Source organism: Cardiocondyla obscurior, linkage group LG03 (assembly GCF_019399895.1).
Source record: "Cardiocondyla obscurior isolate alpha-2009 linkage group LG03, Cobs3.1, whole genome shotgun sequence".
Classification (NCBI taxonomy): Eukaryota; Metazoa; Arthropoda; class Insecta; order Hymenoptera; family Formicidae; genus Cardiocondyla; species Cardiocondyla obscurior.
The window spans coordinates 9,610,883-9,631,327 of record NC_091866.1 but is presented as its reverse complement, the minus strand read 5'-3'; the positions used below and the strand labels follow the sequence as shown (position 1 = coordinate 9,631,327).

The 20,445-nt window shown below is 37.4% G+C and overlaps 1 protein-coding gene across 1 annotated transcript in view; it reads left to right on the top strand.

Annotated features, from left to right (window-relative positions):
- The window catches only part of LOC139101389 (protein O-mannosyl-transferase TMTC1-like), a 112,847-nt gene that overhangs the window by 80,135 nt on the left and 12,267 nt on the right, over window positions 1-20,445 (top strand). Inside the window, exons 7-11 of the mRNA XM_070654494.1 lie at window positions 6,392-6,581; window positions 8,897-9,018; window positions 9,094-9,258; window positions 9,678-9,791; window positions 18,917-19,057. Of these exons, the coding sequence (XP_070510595.1) occupies window positions 6,392-6,581; window positions 8,897-9,018; window positions 9,094-9,258; window positions 9,678-9,791; window positions 18,917-19,057 (732 nt within the window). The remainder of the gene's footprint in view (window positions 1-6,391; window positions 6,582-8,896; window positions 9,019-9,093; window positions 9,259-9,677; window positions 9,792-18,916; window positions 19,058-20,445) is intronic.

Sequence of the window (20,445 nt, the reverse complement as noted above, 5' to 3'; positions counted from 1 at the left end):
TTATTTTATTTGTAGCGACGATGTCGCAACAGGCAGAGTTAATTGTGACCATTACTCGTTCTTTCATGAAGTGAGACCAGGGTTGTAAACTCGAAACCCCTGAGAGATCTTGTCCGTATACATCGTTATAACGCGGATGTGCGAACGGTTGGATATGGCAACGAGACATCACCGGGGATGTCGTTGACAATCCCTCAACGACATATCTGATATACATGGCTACGCGTTGAACCCTGAATGTTTCACCCGAAACCTCCGTATGTCATCATCCATACCGACGTCTTCCATTCATTACAACGTGCAGTTGGAGAAATATAGATACCAGAGACCGCAGAGGAGAGGTACTCGCGCGACGAGAAGTGGCGTCGGCAGTGGAATAGCTAAATCGCAGCGTGCGGCTTCGTTGTACGCGTTTCCTGAACCCATTCTGACGCGCCTGTACGTAGAACTGGATCGTCATCAGTTTCCGTATGTTAGTAACCAAGACTGACGGTGTTACTCTACCACGAACGCGAGGCGATGTGCTTCGCCTTCGATCAATCAACTCTGCCGCTTCCGACTCTACTCGTTCGGGAAGGAGGGTGAAAGTCGAGTAAATTACTGCGAAATGGGTGTAGCTTTACGCCTTGCCTATTCTGGCTGGGTGGCTGGGCCGGGATTGCACGCCACAAATTATCTGCGTAGAGACCCACCTACTAATTCTCTCACTTTCTGCTGTTATCACTGTTTTCTGTCTCCCGCTTTCTCTTCGTTTACGGTGCTCTCATGCTCGCGATAATGCATTATTTTCACTAGTATTAAAGTACCAAGGGGTCCTTGCAGAATAGATTACAAGCAGAAAAACAAAGTTGCATTTTTTGATAAAATAAATTTTTTTTAATCTCTATATATATACTTAATCTTTTTCTTCATTTCTCAATTTTTCTTTTAATTTTTTTTTGTTTTTTTTTTTTAATTACGTATATTTTATAATAAAAAAATGACAAGTTTAAAGTAATTTTAAATAGATAAACGAGTGCTTAATGTTCTCAAGTAAATTATATAAAACCGTATTAGTGACTCTAATCTCGGCATTCGTCGCAAAGTTTGAAACTACTCTGCGAGAGTATATCAGAAATAATGTGTGGACATACGCGGTCAAAAGTTTACACGCGATTGAGCTCAACTACTGCAAGGGACATTTATTCTCGCAGATTGGACTAATTATATTAGTACCTAATAACGTCAATGCGTAATGTATTAAACAGTTTGGAAAGAAACGCAACTTTGTTATAAAATTAATCAAACAATGAACTAAATGATTCGGCAGGTATTATCACGCTGTATCATTTATGAGCAATGAAGCATATAACTATTGCACACTAGTCTGCAAATAGCATTTCAATCCAATTTCGTGTTACATCAATTCCATCCATAGTCTATTGAGCGCACAGCACATTAATCGATGAATGTTGCTTTGCCAATATATACGTTATATGAAGTATAATATATGTACAAAGGATAATCGCGTGCGAGAAATATATGATCCTTGAGTGCATTTAATGAAGCACAAAATATCGCATTGCGTTGTAATAATTAAACGACGCAACACGTTAAATAAATCATTAAAGCTGTGCGACGCAAAAAAAAAAAATTTATGTTACATATAAAAGTCCAATAATGGATAAAATTTCTTTCGTACGTCATTGAATCGAATGCACTTAATTAGCAAGAATCCTTTGTAAACTTGCTGGAACGAACGGAGCACGTTTCTCGCATTTATATCCCAAAACACCAGCGATAAGCAGTACGACGTTTTCGCTCGTTCGTTAATTATTCTTTTCCTTACGGTCTGGGGAGTTCCGATGCTCTCGTGTACGTTCAATTAAAACAACTTGCGCGAACCGAACTAATACGAACCATTAACAACGAAGGAAGAAAATCCGATTTCCGAAGAGCAACGTCTAGACGACGTAGCTGTAGCACAAAGAGAACTCGAAAGCACGAAGGGGGACGAGTGCATTTAAGCGGAAAACGCGGATCGGGTTAAATGCAATATCACGTATGCCGTTCCTGGCTTCGATCCACATCGGTTTTCACCTTCGTGACAATTTTTAATTAAAAAAAAGGGGGAACGCGCACGCGGAGTTGATGATTGCGGCCCATTGCAGTTGACCATTAATTTGATTTGATGAAAATAATAACAGCGCCGATGACCGTTCATTTCGCAGCAAAAATAATTATCTGTAATAATAGTTCCTGCATCCCGGCAACGAACTTGGTAACGAAACAAATAGTAGCAAGCGCGATCTTTCTTTCTCTTTTTTTTTTCTTTTTTTTTTTCGAATTCTATGTGACGTGCATTTCTATCGGCGGACCGTCAATTGAAAATCAAACCGCAATATCGCAGGTCGCGTATCCGATCATCGAGATTAAATTTGATGACGGAATTACTACTATTCACGGAAACCGTGCATCGACGCGTGCTATTGTTCTCTTTGTGACACCACCAGAAACCGAATAGAACTATTAAATATTAAAGAAAATCGATACTCTTGCACAAAGAAGAGGGAGAAAGGGAGACAGAGAGAACGGGCTAATTCGAAATACACCCTCGCGCATCGGATAATTTGATGTGGGCGCGGAAAGCGTGATAACTATGATAAACTCGTGAACGTAATGGGCGATCAACTCCGCGCTTTGTCGATATTATGTCGATATGAAATAGGTATATTACAGTTAAGTTTAACATATTAAATACCGCGTAATACAAGCTCAGCAAAGATAACGCCACTTACGTATGTTAGCCCGGTCGATCGGGTCGACGGGCACCTTGCGAGTACCGGAGGTACTCGGGGAACAATACACTTCCGATGCGGTTGACAAAGACGCACGGCTCGTACACCGGAGGTTCGGCATCGACGGGAGGAAGGACGGAGAGGAGGACGTACGTTTGATTCCGTATGGGACACGGCGCAATACATCTCTCCTCGGTTTACCGGTCGCTCGCTGAGACGGAAGTGTATCGTGCCCGACGAAGCGGGCACATCCGGCTCGCAAGATTAATTGCCAATAAACCTCTATTACAGAGACCTCTTCCCGCACCGTCACTCTTCTCACGATATCGCGTCGTTTCCCGGTCAATCGCTTCGTACGCAACAGCCTCGACCGCCTCTACTTTTTTTGGACTCTTTGACCAAAATAACGAGATAATTCGAAAATTAGATTATTCAACGTCACGCTTTTTCAAAGGGTAAGGGAAAAAAAAAAAAAGGTACGGGCGGAAATGCGACGAAAAATCATTGACCACGCAAAGGATAATTTATAACAGAAACGATGTAACATAACTCAGAGACGCGCAATTTATTCTTCTCGGTTATAACGATTCACAGCGACCGTCACGATTATTCACGCAATACGAGCTGTCTCGAAACAAAATGCGCTGTCTCGCAAGAAGATTGATAATTTATTACACCGCGGAAGCGTCTAAATTTAGTCTACGTTCCGAGAGTTCGGAATAGAATGTCTTGCACTTGGAAAAGAAAATACACGGCGCGAATGCGCATTAGAAAAATGTGCGGTTATCGGCGGAGATATCTCGCTTTATTTTTAGACTGTACGGTGGATATTTGCATTTTCGTCTAAGTGTTTTTTATTTCAATTGGTGTAGTGTGAAAAACATTACTAACAAATTGTTACAGGTATGCACGCGTTTTTAATTACATGATCCATGACTTCGCGCTTGGAAATTGCATTTATGCAAATGGGGTGACTATCTGAAAAATTTGACATAGAAAAATGATGCCAGCTCGCGTGCTTAGAAGCTGCGTGATTATGCATGCAATAAATCTCGCTTCGAAATCGCCAAGTGAATGCTTAGGAACACGTGCGAATCGATCGTAGCCTATCTTGCACCTCGGCCTGGTAATCGAGGGAAATTGCTTTCATCTGAATTCAAAAGCATGTACGAGAGATCAAAGTTCTTACGTGCCGGCGATGACGAAACGAACGGACGATGGTGCGAAGAACTTATCACGCGAGCGTCGATTAAAGTTTCCACTTTGCACCTGGTTTCATGAATTTCTCAACAATGATTGATCGTTTCGAACATCTTTGAAAATTGTCATTCTTCGCTCGGACACATTTTCCGTGCTAAGCGAATGTTAAAGGGTGACGAGTGGATCTAATATTACGATTTGCGAATAACTTTTATGTCGGTTCGAGATTTCTTCACTTTTTTTTTTTTTTGTTTCCGAAGTATTGATTTTTTTTTCATGATTGACACAACGCAAGTAATTTCGAAACCAATAATACCTTAATGTAAGAATATGGACGGAAAAGTTTACCGCTTATGAGCATAGACAGAATCGATACCCGCACATCACGAAGGTATAGAGGAGAAAGAGGACGGCTGAATTGAAGAGAGGGTAAATTGATGGAACGCTCCGATTAAAAGCTAATGACATCGCGTTTCTACGCGAATGACGGCTTCAAAGGAAAGCTTTTTCTGAACTTCGCCGACTTGACAAACGATCGTAAGACCAACAAGAAACGGTGTCTGGCGCGAACCATCTTAATGAAATGGTCCTAATTAAATCAATTGATTTATTTTTCCGTGTTAAAAATTTTTAATTTAGTAAAGATTAAAAATACGATATTACGAGAAATTTTTTATACCTTTTTTGTACGCGTTAATAAATTTTACCGATTATTTATCGCTCCTATACGTTTGGCAAATAAAAACAGAGAGCAGTCTCTGACTGTTGTTACTACTATCTACTCTTATCTATTACCAACTGGACTATGATGAAGGTCTAGCTCTGAAAAGCGGATATTTGTTTGGGCGAGTCTATGGAAGTCCATGAAAGTCCACAAATCTGAGAATATCCTTTCTAGATTTATAGCAATCTCTGTAATACCCGCGATTTCCAAAAAGAGTGGACGTGCGGGAATATGTCACTCTCTATGCGACCGTTTTCTCGGGAAAATCCTGCTCTTTCATATGGCAGTACGTGCGTCGCGCTTGACACATGCCACAAATTATTATTTTGACATTTCAGATCGTCTCTTATTCCTGCATCAGGAGCTCCCAATTCCCGTGTTTCGCAAAATCGTGATGCAGAGGCTTTCATCAATCACTTCAACGAAATGAAAATATAGATAGCCAGCGACAAGAAAAATTATGCGAGAAGAGAACGGTCGCTCGAAGCCGCGATATATTATTGTCTTTGTTTTTCTTTTTCTTTTTTTTTTTTTTTCCCCTCGGAGATACATCGCGTTTTTCACATCCCGACTACGGAAGAGATGGATATTAATTAGCAAGTAGCAGTACAATATACGTGCTCAAGCACGAAATAACAAAGGAATAAATGTCGTTAATCGCGGGACATTTAGAACAATCGCTGCGCAAAATGTAGATTTTTCTTGCGCCAAAAGAGCAATTAGGGACTCTCTCTATATTTAAATTTTAATCTCCCAGCACGTTTTAATGTACCATTTAGCGGAAACACTGATTCATTATAATATGTTAAAAAGTCATATTAATGGGGGAATATATGTTATCAAAAATGGCAGAGAAAATTTATTAAACCTGCGATGATGTATAACGTTCCCGATGTAACACCGCGCACCGTTTTAAATCTTCATCGTAATTTGCGATCTGTCTCTCATTTTCGCACACAGTTAAGTTCGCGCTTTTACATCAAACGAGTAATTTATCGAGGGAAGGCTTAGATCTTTCGCTTCCTATTGTTACTCATTTACTTGTCAATAATCCGGTGAATAAAATCGACGTCTGGTGTCGCCAGGAAAATTTGAAAGGGTCTATGAGCTATCGGAATTAACACTTGCAGCGGCGCGAGCGAATATTTACCGGCGCGTTATACCGACCCGTAGTGTGGCGTGAGCTTGTTCGCGAGACAATGGACTTGCCGAGTAAGCCGTCTCGAGAAACGCGGCGATACACCGTGAATATCCTCGTCGATCGTTCAGACGCTTGCCGTGGAGATACTAGGGGAAAGCATTATATCGGTGATAATATCGGTAAATGCTGATAGTGAGAAAATGGAAGCTCGATGTCAGCAACTAGAGGATACCACTCCAGGCTTCATTGACCGACCTCTTCACCTCACACCAAGAGGACAATACCGATCGCGAGAACTTGCCTTTGTCACGACAATCGAGCAGCCAATTTTCTCCGGAAAAAAAAAAAAAAAAAAAAAAAAAAGCTTTACAGCGACAAATTTATTCGTCGACATTAAATGTTAAACGATAATTTTTAGAGCACAGCCAAATAAAAATTGAATCGATATTATTAGCGTAATAATTAGATCGTTGATAATGCTTGTTATTAATTTAAATTCAGCTATATTGATATATTATATAATCTAATTATACTCCTCTTTGATTTCAGATTGTTAACTTTTGGCTACCTGGCAGCGTTAAATTGTTGGCTGCTTTTATGTCCGGCTATATTATCGCACGATTGGCAGATGGGATCTGTACCTTTGGTTACATCTTTTACGGATACCAGAAATCTGGCTACTTGTATATTCTTCGGCGGTTGTCTGGTTCTCACGTACAAAGCCTTTACAGATTTCGAGGTGAGTACATAAAATTTCATAATCGTAATCGTATCGCAGCAAAATTGAACGGAATACTTCTAGACAAATTATTATAAATAATATCTAAAATATTCTTTGAAGCGCTAGAAAAATTGCTTGCTACTCTCACTTTACGGTGATATAGCACTAAATCGTAATTTATAAAAAAATTTATGGCGAAATTTTATGTAACTAGTTTTACTTAATTTTAACGAATCAACGTAAAAGAAAGTTTTTTTTTAAATGATCAGTAGAGTTACCGACGTTATCGGTCACGTTACGAGCTCGTAAAGTGGAATGACCACCAGTTATCGTTTGCGAAATGTCTGCGTCTCGCGGTTAAACGTTTTAGCCGTAGGCCTGGCGCAACGAAAGAAACGTAGTGCTTCTATACCTCGGTATCTGTCGGCCTGCTTCGACAATGATGAAATCGTGCTCGGCTCGAGGACCATAAAAGAAGTTTTGTAGTAACTACACAATGTAAGGTTTAAGTCAAACGATAAAAGCGTATCTCATAAACCACTTTTGTTTTCTGCGTCGTTTTGAACATCCGCGATGGTCGTCGAGCCTTCGGCATAATGACCTCTTTAAGGTTTGTTGTCTATGTCGATGGTCACTTTTCCTCAAAGAGGTCATATCTGTGCTTTTAATGTCATCTCACACGCTCAACTAGCCGCCGGCGGTTACCTAGTTCTTCGCTGCCACGAAGTGGAAACATACGTCTTTTTCTCGAACGAGGTCACCCTTAGTCTTTACGCAGCACATCTATGTATTTATGAGAAGATCTTTTTACAAGTGCTATTGCTTTCTATTTTTTAAATCTTTATCTCGAAATTTTAGTTAAGATAGAATTGACGTTGCATCATTTTCAATTGCAAAGGTCCTTCCTAGAATATGCCGCAGTTGTTCTCAGTTTTAATTTTTTTTTGTGCTCGATCCATCATCGACTGATGGCGACGTACGAGCATGTTATTTGTACTCTTGCTCCCTTTTTCATCAGATAAACTCGACGAGAATGACGTCGCATTATTGACGACAATACTTTGATCCCGCGAATGATAACGTTCGATATCAGTGTTCACAGCTTTTTGCGAAGACGCGATGGTGAAAATTTTCATTATTAACTTATTCCCTCATAGTTATTTTTTTTTTTAATATTTAACTTGAAAATAATGTTTGAAATATAAATTCTCCCTTTCTATTATTTTTATATCTTAAATTTGTATAATTCTGTGACATGACATGATTTTTAGTTGAATCTGTGTCGCTCATTTTATGCGTTTTCATTTTGATATACCATTTTCTACCTCTTTATCTTCTGTTACATGAAAGTTTATATGTAGTACATGTGCCAGTGAAGATGCATGTCGCAGCCCGGTGTTCTCTTCATCGTCGTGGGATAACGATCCGTGCGTGTCGCGCGATACCGTAGGTTTATGAAGCATTCCATTTGTCTCGTAAACATGCTTCTCTCACGCGGTAACCTGCAGTTTGGTCGCGATATATGTTTCTGATATTCCGATTTATGCAATAACTTCGTATATAAACATTGAACATCCACAGTGCCGACTGTTGCGGAGTCAAATGGCATATTAAACGTATTTTATTTTACACTGTAATATGTAAATAATGTTGAAATTTGAAACTTGATACAGAGAGACACGATAGTAAAATATTTTCAGTATTAAAAGTCGTTATGTTTATGTATGTTGCAACAATCGATAAAACGGATAATTAAAAACATTGGCTTTGAAGAATAAACCAGACGAGAACCACGTGACGAAATAAAATTATAGCCATTGGAAAAATATTTATGATGTGTTACTCGAGTCGCTTTTGCACAAATCAATATTTTATGTATACGTATATGATAATTTAAAGCTACTACAGTAGTCAGTTTTTAGTTTTCTTAATAAAAAAAATAATAAAATTATTCATGTTTATATATGTCAAGTTTCTCTAAACAATTTTCGATGCTTCAAAGTTAATATTCCAGACAAACTTAAAACGCGAAAAATAGAGACAGTTTTAAAATTATACTCATTATATTTGTTTATTTAAAACTTGTGAGTATATTTAAACATCATTTGATGAGTATGCGAATTGCGTAAAAGCGCCCTAAACTTACTTAAGTATAACATAAACTTTAATCGAGTACACTCATTCGGCAAAGATGACGAAACTTAATAGTTTGCTCGAAGAGATTCTGATTCAGTGGCGTTGGATTTAACGAGGGGTTTAAACTTTGGATTTATCAACAAATGAGCCGTTTAAAATAATATGTTTTACAAAAATATTTGCTCTTTCTTTTCTAGCAACAAAGGCATCCGCCTCTTGTTCTTGGGTGGACGTTTCTAGTGCTGCCGTTCCTACCTGCGTCCAATATTTTCGTCACTGTGGGTTTTGTCGTGGCAGAACGGGTTTTATACACGCCGAGGTAATTTTATTAAAACGTTGTACGAACGATATTACGATTTTTACGACGACTGATATTCTCGATATAACTTTACAGCGTCGGCTGGATTATTTTGATCGTCTACGGTATGCAGGTGAGCTGGACCGCTGTACCACGACGGAGAAGTTGGATCACCGTAGGTGTATCTCTACTACTCGTTTTAGGATGTTTCAAAACGGTTCTTCGGAACAACGATTGGACGTCCAGAGAAACTTTAATCAAGTACGTAACAATGGACTTTATGCGTCACAGATTTCACGAACTGTTCGAGAAACTAAGTATTTATTATTTTTTTTTTTTTACCTTTTTTTATGTAATAAAATTCTCGCGCAAATAATAAAATTCAAATAAATATCCGTTTTTATTACACACGACGGCATTTCAGTCTCGCGATTACTACAAAAATGATTTTGTCACGCGAAGATACGGTAGACATTTACGGCGAGTGCCTAGTTCTGACTTAAACAAGGAGACTGGCGTAGTGCCAGTGGTATATATGTTCAAGAACTTGGTGCAGGCGCCGATTGCCTATGTATGGAGTCGCAAAACATAACTAACGTAGATATGGGATGACGAGGGTAGCAGGGTCGTGTCGAGGTCGAGAGGATGGTCTCGTCTGACCTCAAATCGCCTTGTTTCAGAGCGGGACTGCGGTCTCTACCTTACAATGCCAAGATGCATTACAACTTCGCTAACTTCCTTAAAGACACGTCGCAACCGAACCTCGCTGTCCACCATTATCAGCTAGCTCTCTGGTAAGTATGTTTCTCTTTTTTTGTGTCACGCGTAAAATTTCTAAATACATATTAAACGGGAAGTAATATTTTAAAAGAATATTTTTACACCGCTTCTTTTTTTAACACGATAAAATATTACATACCGCAAAATTACATTTCGTTACCATCGATTTATTTCTTGATAAATAATTTCGTTATTGACACTTGCGTGTAAAATAATCAAATTGCACGTGATAAAAACAACATAAAAGCTTACCATAAATATATATAACGTAAACAATATACATAGTACGAGCACAATAATGGAAGACATTACACCCATTTCGATGTAATCGATACAATTAAAGCAACAGAAATCATTATTTCATAAAATATCACAAATTCATTGAATTGCTGTGTTAACATTGCAATATGTAAGTGTACCGTTTCACAAAAATATTATAGGTAATTGGACTATATTTTCTTTCAATCTATCAAATTTTAAAAGATTAAAAAAAAATTAATATATTATTTGCAGCGACATACTAAATCACCTCAATCAAGTAATTTAAGTATGCAAGCCTCACGAATCCGATAAATCGTATTCAATTATAACTACATTTAATTACCCTATCAAGCAGTCTTCTTAAAATAAAATAAAATCCAGAGTGTTTTTAAAGGATTAAAGACCCTGTTGATGTACATACACAAATACGTACGTAAATGAGAGTATGCAAAAATGAGAATTAAAAAAACATACAGAATATTTAAAATATAACATATCTACAGCTTAGTTTACATTTCAAAGCTTTCCAATAACTGTAACACATATATTGAGCTGTCACAGTTAAAATATATTTGCACGAGAAAAATGTTCTAATTGCAAATTAAATTTATTTAAATAAGTAGTTTCATGTAAAAAAATAATCTACAAACATTGACGCAAAACTCGTGACACGGTTTTAAATATGCATTTACTGCAATATTACAGCTATTTGAGATAACTTATTACTAAATTATTTAACATTGTTCCATCATTGTACAACTTCTATTGCAACTAATCACTTTAAAGAAAGAAATTGTAATTGTAAATCAAATTTTTGCAGAAGTTTTTCCGTTTATTTTATTTGGTACTTATGTATCAATTTTAATAAAAATTATAGACGAATAGAGATCAAACGCGATTTCATGAATATGAATGTTGTTTTGTAAAAGAACGTGTCATTTCGGTAAATATACGCTTGTATCCCGCACGGTTTTTTTTTTTTTTAACTTTTATAGAGAATATCACGATGAAAGGGGAGAAAAAGTAATTAAGAAGATTTATTTATAAATTTCAGCATTACTGAGGAATTTTAATCAACTTTCGGCTTCGTACCTTCTGTAACTTTGTAATAATTCTTTCATCTTTGAGATAGATATATAGGCGCTAGTAAATTAATGCATAAACTCGACAACACAATATAATTGCAAATCCATGATTTGCATTTTTTTAACTAACCCGCCAAATGCCTGTTTTCTACCTACGTTTATACAATTTTTGCGGAGTAATATTATCACAGAGATCTTTTAAAACGACCAACATTTTATTATATTCTGTCACTGCTATATCTCAACAACTTTGCGATTACGATACCGTTGGTTTATTCTTGTTTGACGTATATTCCTTCGTGTCTGATAGAACAAATAGAATACCATACAAGGGTGGTAGACATAACACAATCTTATTACCACACGTACAGATTCTCTACTTCTCAACCACTATTTTTCGTTTCTCGTGCATAGCGCGAGCAGGGTCGCAGGAAACCGACAAAAGTGCATTAATTAGCTGTAGCTCGACTACACTCGAGCGGCTCGAGATGAAGTGGTAACCAGTCGTTCATTTTTTTTTTATATCGTCCCCTTTTCTTTCTCTTTCTCTACCTCTCCATGTACCTCCCTATGTACTCGTCTGCGCGTTTTTTTTACCCTTCACGTATTTCGCGAATTTCGTTATTTCGTCCAGTACAAGAAACGCTCAATAAGGGTCATTGCGGCACAAAAAAGAAAAAAAAAAGAGAAAAAAAAAACAAGAAAAAAAATTGCTCGTTGGAGAATTGTGTTCTAGTTTAAAATTTCTATAGCGTATACTTTCGCGACGTGCCATACGATTCATCATTGAGCAATCGTCTGCGGCGAACCAATAAATCGGATCGTCGTTTCCAGCGCGCGTTACCTCACGCGCGAGCGTTACGCATATCGCAGCATCGCGTTTGGATTGTTTCATCGTAATATCAGATATTATTTGTCTACGCGAATGCAATCAGCTTGGTAAACATATCGAGGGAATGGTGATGTGGCGCGAGAAAAAATTTAGAGAACAGAGGAGGAACGTGAAGAGGGAGAGAATTGGTTGGCGTGACAGCAGCTGCTGTCGCTGCGTTGCAGAAGCGAGCAACTGCAGGATGAAAATTGCATTTCGGCGGTACACCCGCGCTCGTCCAGTTCGCTCACTTGTAGATCTCATTTCCTACGCTGAGCTTTCTAGCTGTTCTATGCAGGTCGCATCGTTTTTTTGTTTTTTTTTTTAATTTTTTTTTCCCTACCTCTGTCTCTTTCTTTCTATTCTAACTCCTCTTTTCCACCATTTTTCATTACCATCACTCTAACGCCTCCTGCGGATTGACTAGTATTGGCTGTGAAAAATCGAACCTTCAACTAACTGGCAATTTCCCTCGCTTGTTTTGCGCGCGAAATCATTGCACCGTTTGCTATTTTAGCCGACGCATAACGCGGCGCTGGGTCGTAGATTGGCGAAAAGACCACCTCTTTTATCTCGCACTCGAAACAACGTTTTACGACAGCCATCGCCTAACGTGCGATTCCATAAAAATCCGCTCGAGAGTAATGGCTCGATATCTTTCACGTACGTCTCGCATTTCCATCGTCTCGCTGCCTCCCCGCTCATTGCCTGCGACATTCCGCTTTAGTTTTGATCCTCGCGCGACGAATTAGTTTTCGATCTGTCGCGGGAAATTTCCCTAAGGAGATCCACGACGAAGTTTTAGCTCCCTACGGAATATCGCGTCGAGTAAGTAATTTAAAGTAGCCCGAGATTGACCTGGTCCGCGCACGAGTAATAATTGAGCGTCACCGTAAGAACATAGAGTTCTCCTGAGGTGTTCACGCCAAGATTCCTCCCTCCAGCGGTCTTTGTCTTTCTCCTTCTCTCTCTCTCTTTCTGTAGCGCTTATTGCATTTGCGGAAAGAATGGTGCGAGGTGTCTTGAGAATTATGAGCGAAGGATAAGGCGGAATGAAATGAAAAAGAAGAGGCGAGCATATTCGGTCGATGGGACGTCATAGAATCGAGGTAAGACGCGACTTTTCTGTTTGCTTTTCATTCACCGGGAAAAGCAGACCGTATCGTGAAAACGCATTCCTCGGCTCTCTTTCGTCCGTCTCGTTTTTCGATTATTTTGGTATATAGTCGCGTTACTCTCACGACGGTTCGTTTTTCTTTTTATTTTCTCAAGCGATAATCGCGAAACACTAGAAATGATAAAATCGTAATTTCTTTTTTTTTTTCTTTTTATGTCAACGTATCTTCTTTATTATATAATTTTGTGTCTATTTTTGTATGTGCGTGAATGATATAATGACTAATTGATTTTTCGACTTTTTATCTCGGTAATAATATACGCGTGCACAAAAATATATTTCTTTCAGAAATAACCTAGAATAAAATTAAATGTGCGAATAAATAAATCCATCTAGATATTCTCGCTGCTTGAACCGTAAAAAAATGTGTCACCGTGTGTACGAATAAAAATAAAAGATTCCTTTAATTAATGAGCGGCGTGAAAATTTGGCGGTACAAAAATATATCAGCTTTAAAAATTTTCGGCTGTAGTCGATATCATTATTTATGATTTGTGGCTAAACTAGCACCGCGATACGCGCCATTTTCAGGTGATGCATTGTTGCTGGATCGTAGATACCGGCCGCGGACGAGATATATAAACCATCAGAATTTTACACGGACATTATACAGCCGTATATTTACGATAATGCATTATTTGATTGCAGTTTTACGACGCCGTGCTTTTACTATTATTCAGCCCGGAGCATAAAACCACGCTCGGTGTGCGCAGGTTCTGTATCTCGCAGTAAATCAAGTGCGAAGGAAATCCCTTGAATACGCTGATCCGCAATAAAAATTCTTGGGACAATCGCTCGTAGAAGGAAACATTCAGAAACGAGTCGTGACTGTACAAACGACGCTTCGCCTGAATAATATCGACAATCTAACAATAATTTACTGCATATTGCTCTTCGAGCGCACTTGCAAAAATTATCTGCAATATAAAGCTATTCAATTAATACGGACGACTTTTTTACGCTCGGTTTACCTTTTTATCTAAATAAGAGCCCTCGCGTTGACATTTAATCGTTTTATACCGATCTCGCATAATGTTGACTTAAAAAGAAAAAAAAAAAGAAAAAAAAGAAAAGAAATAATATATCCATAAATGAGTAGGACCAGTTATTAAAAAGTTCATTGTGTATATTCATTGCACGGCATACTTATTAGTTCAAAGAGTAAAGCGGAACTCTCTTGCGCTCAGTGCAAAAATAATGGAATAAAGCTACCATAATTCAGTTTGCATAAGACGGTGGTTGCATTGCGTAAGACGGCGGTTACACTGCAGCCAGTTATACAGAGAAACTTCGTGCAGTTGTTTAGCGGCACTCGCTGTATCCTAAGTATTGCAATTTTAATAACGTTCTACGGACGAAAGCTTGCGCGCATTTACGATGTTCAATTAAAATAATATTAACGTACGGCTCGTATTCTATGCTCTTGACTTATTGACTGTTATCGTTTCATTACCGCGGACAGTATTGTGGAAGAAGTTATCGAAATGTTCTGAAATATTAATACTTTTGATAAACATATATAATTATTATAATTGTTTTATTTGCACGGAACGTAACGCAATTTATCGAATCGATCGATAACGTATTGGACACGAAACGCTCATGTATACAATAAACCAGCGGTGTAGAGAGTGCTATGGAAAAGGGAAGCCGTGCGGTCAATTTATCCACCGACGTTTCTGACGTGCAGGCGAGCCTATAGTTCGCCCATCGATTCTAACGCGATACAACGAAACGGCTCCTCGTCATTCTTTCTCATTCGAAAAAAAAGATATTTATACCAATTCTGTAGCAATGGCTCAAAATTAATTTCAAAATTGCGACATTTATATTAATTTGTAAAAAATTAAATTATTTAACTACGAATCGATATTGAAGGGAACATACTTTCTCAACTCGTAAAATAAAATATATCTTCCTTGTATATTTATATTAAATATGTTTTACGAAAATCAATTAATTTCCTATCGTTCATCTAGCGCAATCGAATAAATAGAAATCTAATTCTATTTTTATTTGCGTAATTTTATTTATCGGATAACAGCTGCGCATGTAAAATTATATCAAATTCAAGAAAGGTTCATATCTTGTTCATTAAGATGTTCATATTTCATGCATTTGTCTCTTCTATTTTATACTTTTTCGATAGTAAAAAGAACTTGGTCATGTCAGACGTATTAAATAAATGTTAGACAGTGCTCGGTGTACAGTTCGTATACTTGGCAATTTCAACTTCCGGGGAATGATGCTGCATGGGAAGGTGGTCGGCGAGGAAGGATCTATCTGGGGAACATAGTCTACCACACTTTATCTCCTTCTTATAAATGAAACAGGTTATTTATTATCCAATAAAGAGACACTCCTGGCACGCGGCACCCCACTGGGTACTTTACGGGGATGGCAACCCCTGACGTGTAAATATCGAGGTTTCTCTGCGTCCCTCTCCGGAGACCACTGTACAGCGTTCTATCTTTTACACTAGTTTTCGACAGCACATATTCCGCGCGTCGCATGAGAAAATCTCTAGTGAGAAGAGGACAAGGAAGTCCTTAGTGGCCAATCATTTTTCGATTAATTAATTTATATCATAAGATCATGATTCTACGATAGTTTCATAGTTACAGTAATTAGTAATTAATATTTTGCTATTTATTACTCATTATTTAAATTGGTACGATACATCTTTGAGTTGAGAAGTAAAAGCTCGCGAAAGTATTTTATAAAAAAATTAGTGCTTTTTTACTACAAGTTCTGTATAGTGTTATATATAAAAAAAAAAAAAAAAAATATATCGACTTTTATAGGCCACTTAAATATACGTGTAACAATTTCGTTTTTATTGGTAATTTACTCTATAACTTTCAGACCGGACATGTCACTTGTAATATAATGACGCGATTATATTAAATTTCTATATTTTTTTAAGCTGTGTACTGATTATATCTTCCGGATAGATTGTCAGAAGCGTGCACTTTTATGTGTGCGACACAAATGAAAAATTGTTGCGCAGCTAAGCCATTCGATAAAATGGCCTTCATTAAAACTTTGTACAGCTTTATGGAGGCGACTAGCCCGAGGTTGTTTTGCACAGAGTAGTGAGCATGTTGCGTTGAAACCGGGCAACGAAGCAAGCTGATATAGCCTATATAGATTATGAGATATGAAAATCCGGGATTATCAAACGCTTTGCTTGCCATGCCATGAAAGACGCGACAATTTAATCACATGTACTGTAAAAAGATTTGTACAGCAACCTGCTACGGAAAGTATGATCCCTTCAACTTTCTTTCTTTAAGCCACGATTTCCGAGGAGCACATCCCACGCATACGCTCGCATTCGCGCTCGCACGCAAAAACTTTTAACGAAGTTTGCAAAACAGATGATTGATTTTCTCTTAACTCGATCTCAAGTTACCGGAAACGTGCGATGCATCTTGAATATCACTTCAGAGATTGACCGTACAAAACGTAATGTAACAGTTTCTTTATCTCATCTTTGCGGGTAAATAAAATAAGAAAGTTAGTATGTGACCGGGAACGAAAGTAACATAAATTGAGATGCAGAAAATTAAGAATGAAAAAGTCGCTGGATTTCATATCATTTGTTATTCAGGGAAATAAAACGAATCGACGTGCATTTCGACGAAAAAGTAGAAAATGAAGTTGAAAGAAAATCGAGATATTTTTTCAGAATTTGCAATTTAAAAGAAAGTTATCGAGCGTGAATAGTAGTTTACTTTGGGAGAATAATTACTGCGGTCTCTCGCAACCGTATCACTCGGGACTTGCGCTCGAACGACATGCGGATCATCTCATCGAGGGCGACTTCTTCGTTACGAATACTTAACTTCTTACGTTTTTTAAATGATCCTACTAACATATCGTAAGTTTCAAACGAGTTAAATCACGCACCGACGCTTCTCGCGAAATTCATTTCGATTAAACGGCAACTACCGCCAATTCTTCACGTAAGAATTCACGTCGCATTCGACAGGACAATGCTTTTCCGCGAGCCGTACCGAGTTCTAGCAACTTTTGAATCCGTCGCGATCCTCGACCGAATTTTCTCGGAGGAAAGCATGCAAGCTCCCTACTACTCGGATAGACTTCTCCGCCGTTCTCCGTTGCCTTGTATTCTCACTCCCCAGACACACTCTTAGTATTTTCACGGATTGTGACTTATCCACGATGGAAGCAACGCATACCTTCTACGCAATCCTCTTTCCCGGAGGCAGAGAAGTCAGAGTACAAGGCATGTCTGCATCTTAAGGCGGTGGAAGAAACTCCGAAGAATTTGATAACTACCTATAACCAAGATCGCGTAGTAGCTTGTGACGAAAAATTTTCATTCCGTTCGAGCGACGCTGTATTTCAACGAAGAATTTTGAAAAATAGCAAAGTGATGTTTAACGCGATTTCTTATCGAATGTATTGATCAAATTTCAAAATATTATTCCGAAATAGCTGCGCCGCCATTATTCAAATGCACATGTAAAAACAGACCACCGTCAAAAATATATGTATATTAAGTTGATGCGGTTACTTTCTTTTTTTTTTTTTTTATTTTTTTTTTTTTTTTATCGTGTTATCGGACTTGAATTTCCTCTTGGACTTTTATCCGCTTTTCTCATTCCGCTGTGTAACTCTTACACGAATCCTATCTCCGTATTTTTCTTCGCCCTTGACGGTCCCTTACTGAGCTCTCGGAAGTAACCCCTGCCGAGCCGTTATACCGTTACGAGACATCCAACCTTGGATTTTGCCCGGTAAAAATTCCTCTTCTAATATTTTCCGATACAGTTATGTCTCGACATTGAGCCAAAGTCGCGCGCAATATGTTGTAATGTATCCAATTTATAGTTTTTCCCTAACTGAATCGATCAATTTTATTTAATATCTTGATGAAATATCTTGTGAAAGTATTATTCAATCATGTGATTTACGTATGAGAGTATTTCAAAACTAAAAATCAGAAACCAATTTGACAAGAGTTGACAATATTAATACTCAAACAACATACGATACTAATCTATAAATATGTACTTATATTTGTGTTAATTTAAAGTAATAGGAAGAGTCAAAATGGCTTGATTCAAATTTATGGCATAATTATATTTTAATGTTAGCTTAACAAGATATTTAGTAATTAAATTAATTAAACGAGAATGTTGGTTAGCTGCCAGATATTATTTCTAGCAAACAATTCAGAAATATATTCAGTGACGATTCGCAGTCGGAAATACTATTTCGTTAGAATGACGAACGCCATCAAAGGCTAATGGATTCGACCAGGGGTAATTCCGATCCATTATCTCGCTTGTAGAGCGTCCGTCGCGCGGTCTGTTCAATTTATTCTTTTGTTTTCTTTCACGTTGTTTTTTTTTTTTTTTAGCCGACTCACTCTTCTTTTCTATCATTCTTTCCCCTTGATTCTCCAATTGTTCGTGATCTATGATTCATTTAAGTAATTCCACATCGGTTTGTATGCACCGACTACCATAAAATCTTCATTAATTTATAATTTTTTTTTTTAATTTATAATTTATAATGACGGAATAACAATTACTATTATCATAATAATTACACGTAATGCAAAATTACTAAATTAAAAACGCAGCTGATAATTTTTGCAATAAAAAGTTATTTTCCAGAAATATTAATTATTATTTTTAAACGCATTTTATAAAAATTAACGATATGATGTAAAGCATGTAATCAACAGAAACATAATTTTCTATGTTCCAGGCTTTGGCCAGGGTACGCCAGTGCACACAACAATCTTGGAACTCTTACGATAGACGATCAAGCGGAATACCATTTTCTAGCGGCAATTAACGCTCAACCTGGTCACGTAAATGCTCATTATAATCTCGGGCGGTTGTACAGGTCAGTGACAAACATTTCCTCTTTGAAATGAGTGATAATGCAGATTATCAATCATACGTGATTAAACAATTAATCTAGTCAATATAAATCACTAAATTGATATTATCATTAATTAATTATTAGGAATTATTGCCGCGTTGGTTGCTTTTACGCGATAAAAGTATCTCCTTATTTTCTAGTTCACAGTTATATCAACGAGTTATCGATCGAACGCGAGCCGCGTTTTCGACGGTAAATTTAGCATGGGCTGTAATTCCGGTGGCACGGTTAAAATTAAAGTTTAATTAACGTCTTCCTTGATAAATTAAAATTTAATTAAGGGCAGAAATGGGACACGCGCGGACGGTCGATGCGTATATGCAACAATTTTCCGTTCATTGTGCGTAAATTGTGAAAACAAGCGATCTCATTTATTCTCTTCCTCTTTTTGCTGAGAAATTTTATTTAAAATGTGCATATATCAGATGAAATATTTATACAATGAATAATTAAATGTTTTCTATTTGTTTCTATTTATCAATATTATTCATATATATGCTATTCATAATATTTTTCCTTTTTTTTTAGTCATAAAAATACCAAAAATCGTTAAAAATAAAAATTTATTCTATCAATTCTGTTAATTGAAAAACGTAATCGTTACTGCATTTAACAAAACAACGATGTTTTAGCCCACCCCCACTTGTATTATAATTTTGATACGATATAACTTATTTGTGCAACGTGTAATTAATTATACATTAATGTATTTGCGCATCGAATAAAATTGTACAATAATTCAATCATGTTGACTGTGATGCCGCGTACGTATACACGTCACGCATGAGAAATCGCGCACATATGAGATGTACTGTAATAAGGGTGACTCTCTTTGAGGTAGAATGACTGTGTGTACGTGTGTACGCGTAGACCGTGAGGCGCGCGCCTTTGTTCTGTTTCCGTTCTGATTACAGAGATGCGCATTATCATCGCGAATACATTATTCATGTTACACGTAGAGAGATATAAAAACATAAAAATTTGTTATTTCCAAAACGTTACTAATATGATTTTATACAGAACGACGGGTTTTTAATTATTTTCTTTTGTGACAAACATGTATATTAGTTAGAAAAAAAAAATGGGAGCAAAAATATTAATGTGTAGAAAAAATTTTTGAAAAAAATTTACTACCGAAATATCGGGAATTAATTTAAGGCACCTATAAACGGATGTACGCCCAAAGAAGCGTTCTTTTATCGATGATATTTTTCCTTTTCACCGGATTAAAACGCCGATAGAGCAATATTGGTAAAAACCATCGCTCAAGCTATGGGTGTAAACAGTAAAAACGGCATTGTCGATCGACATTATTGGCGTCGCCATTCTCTGACAATTACCGAGTCTTT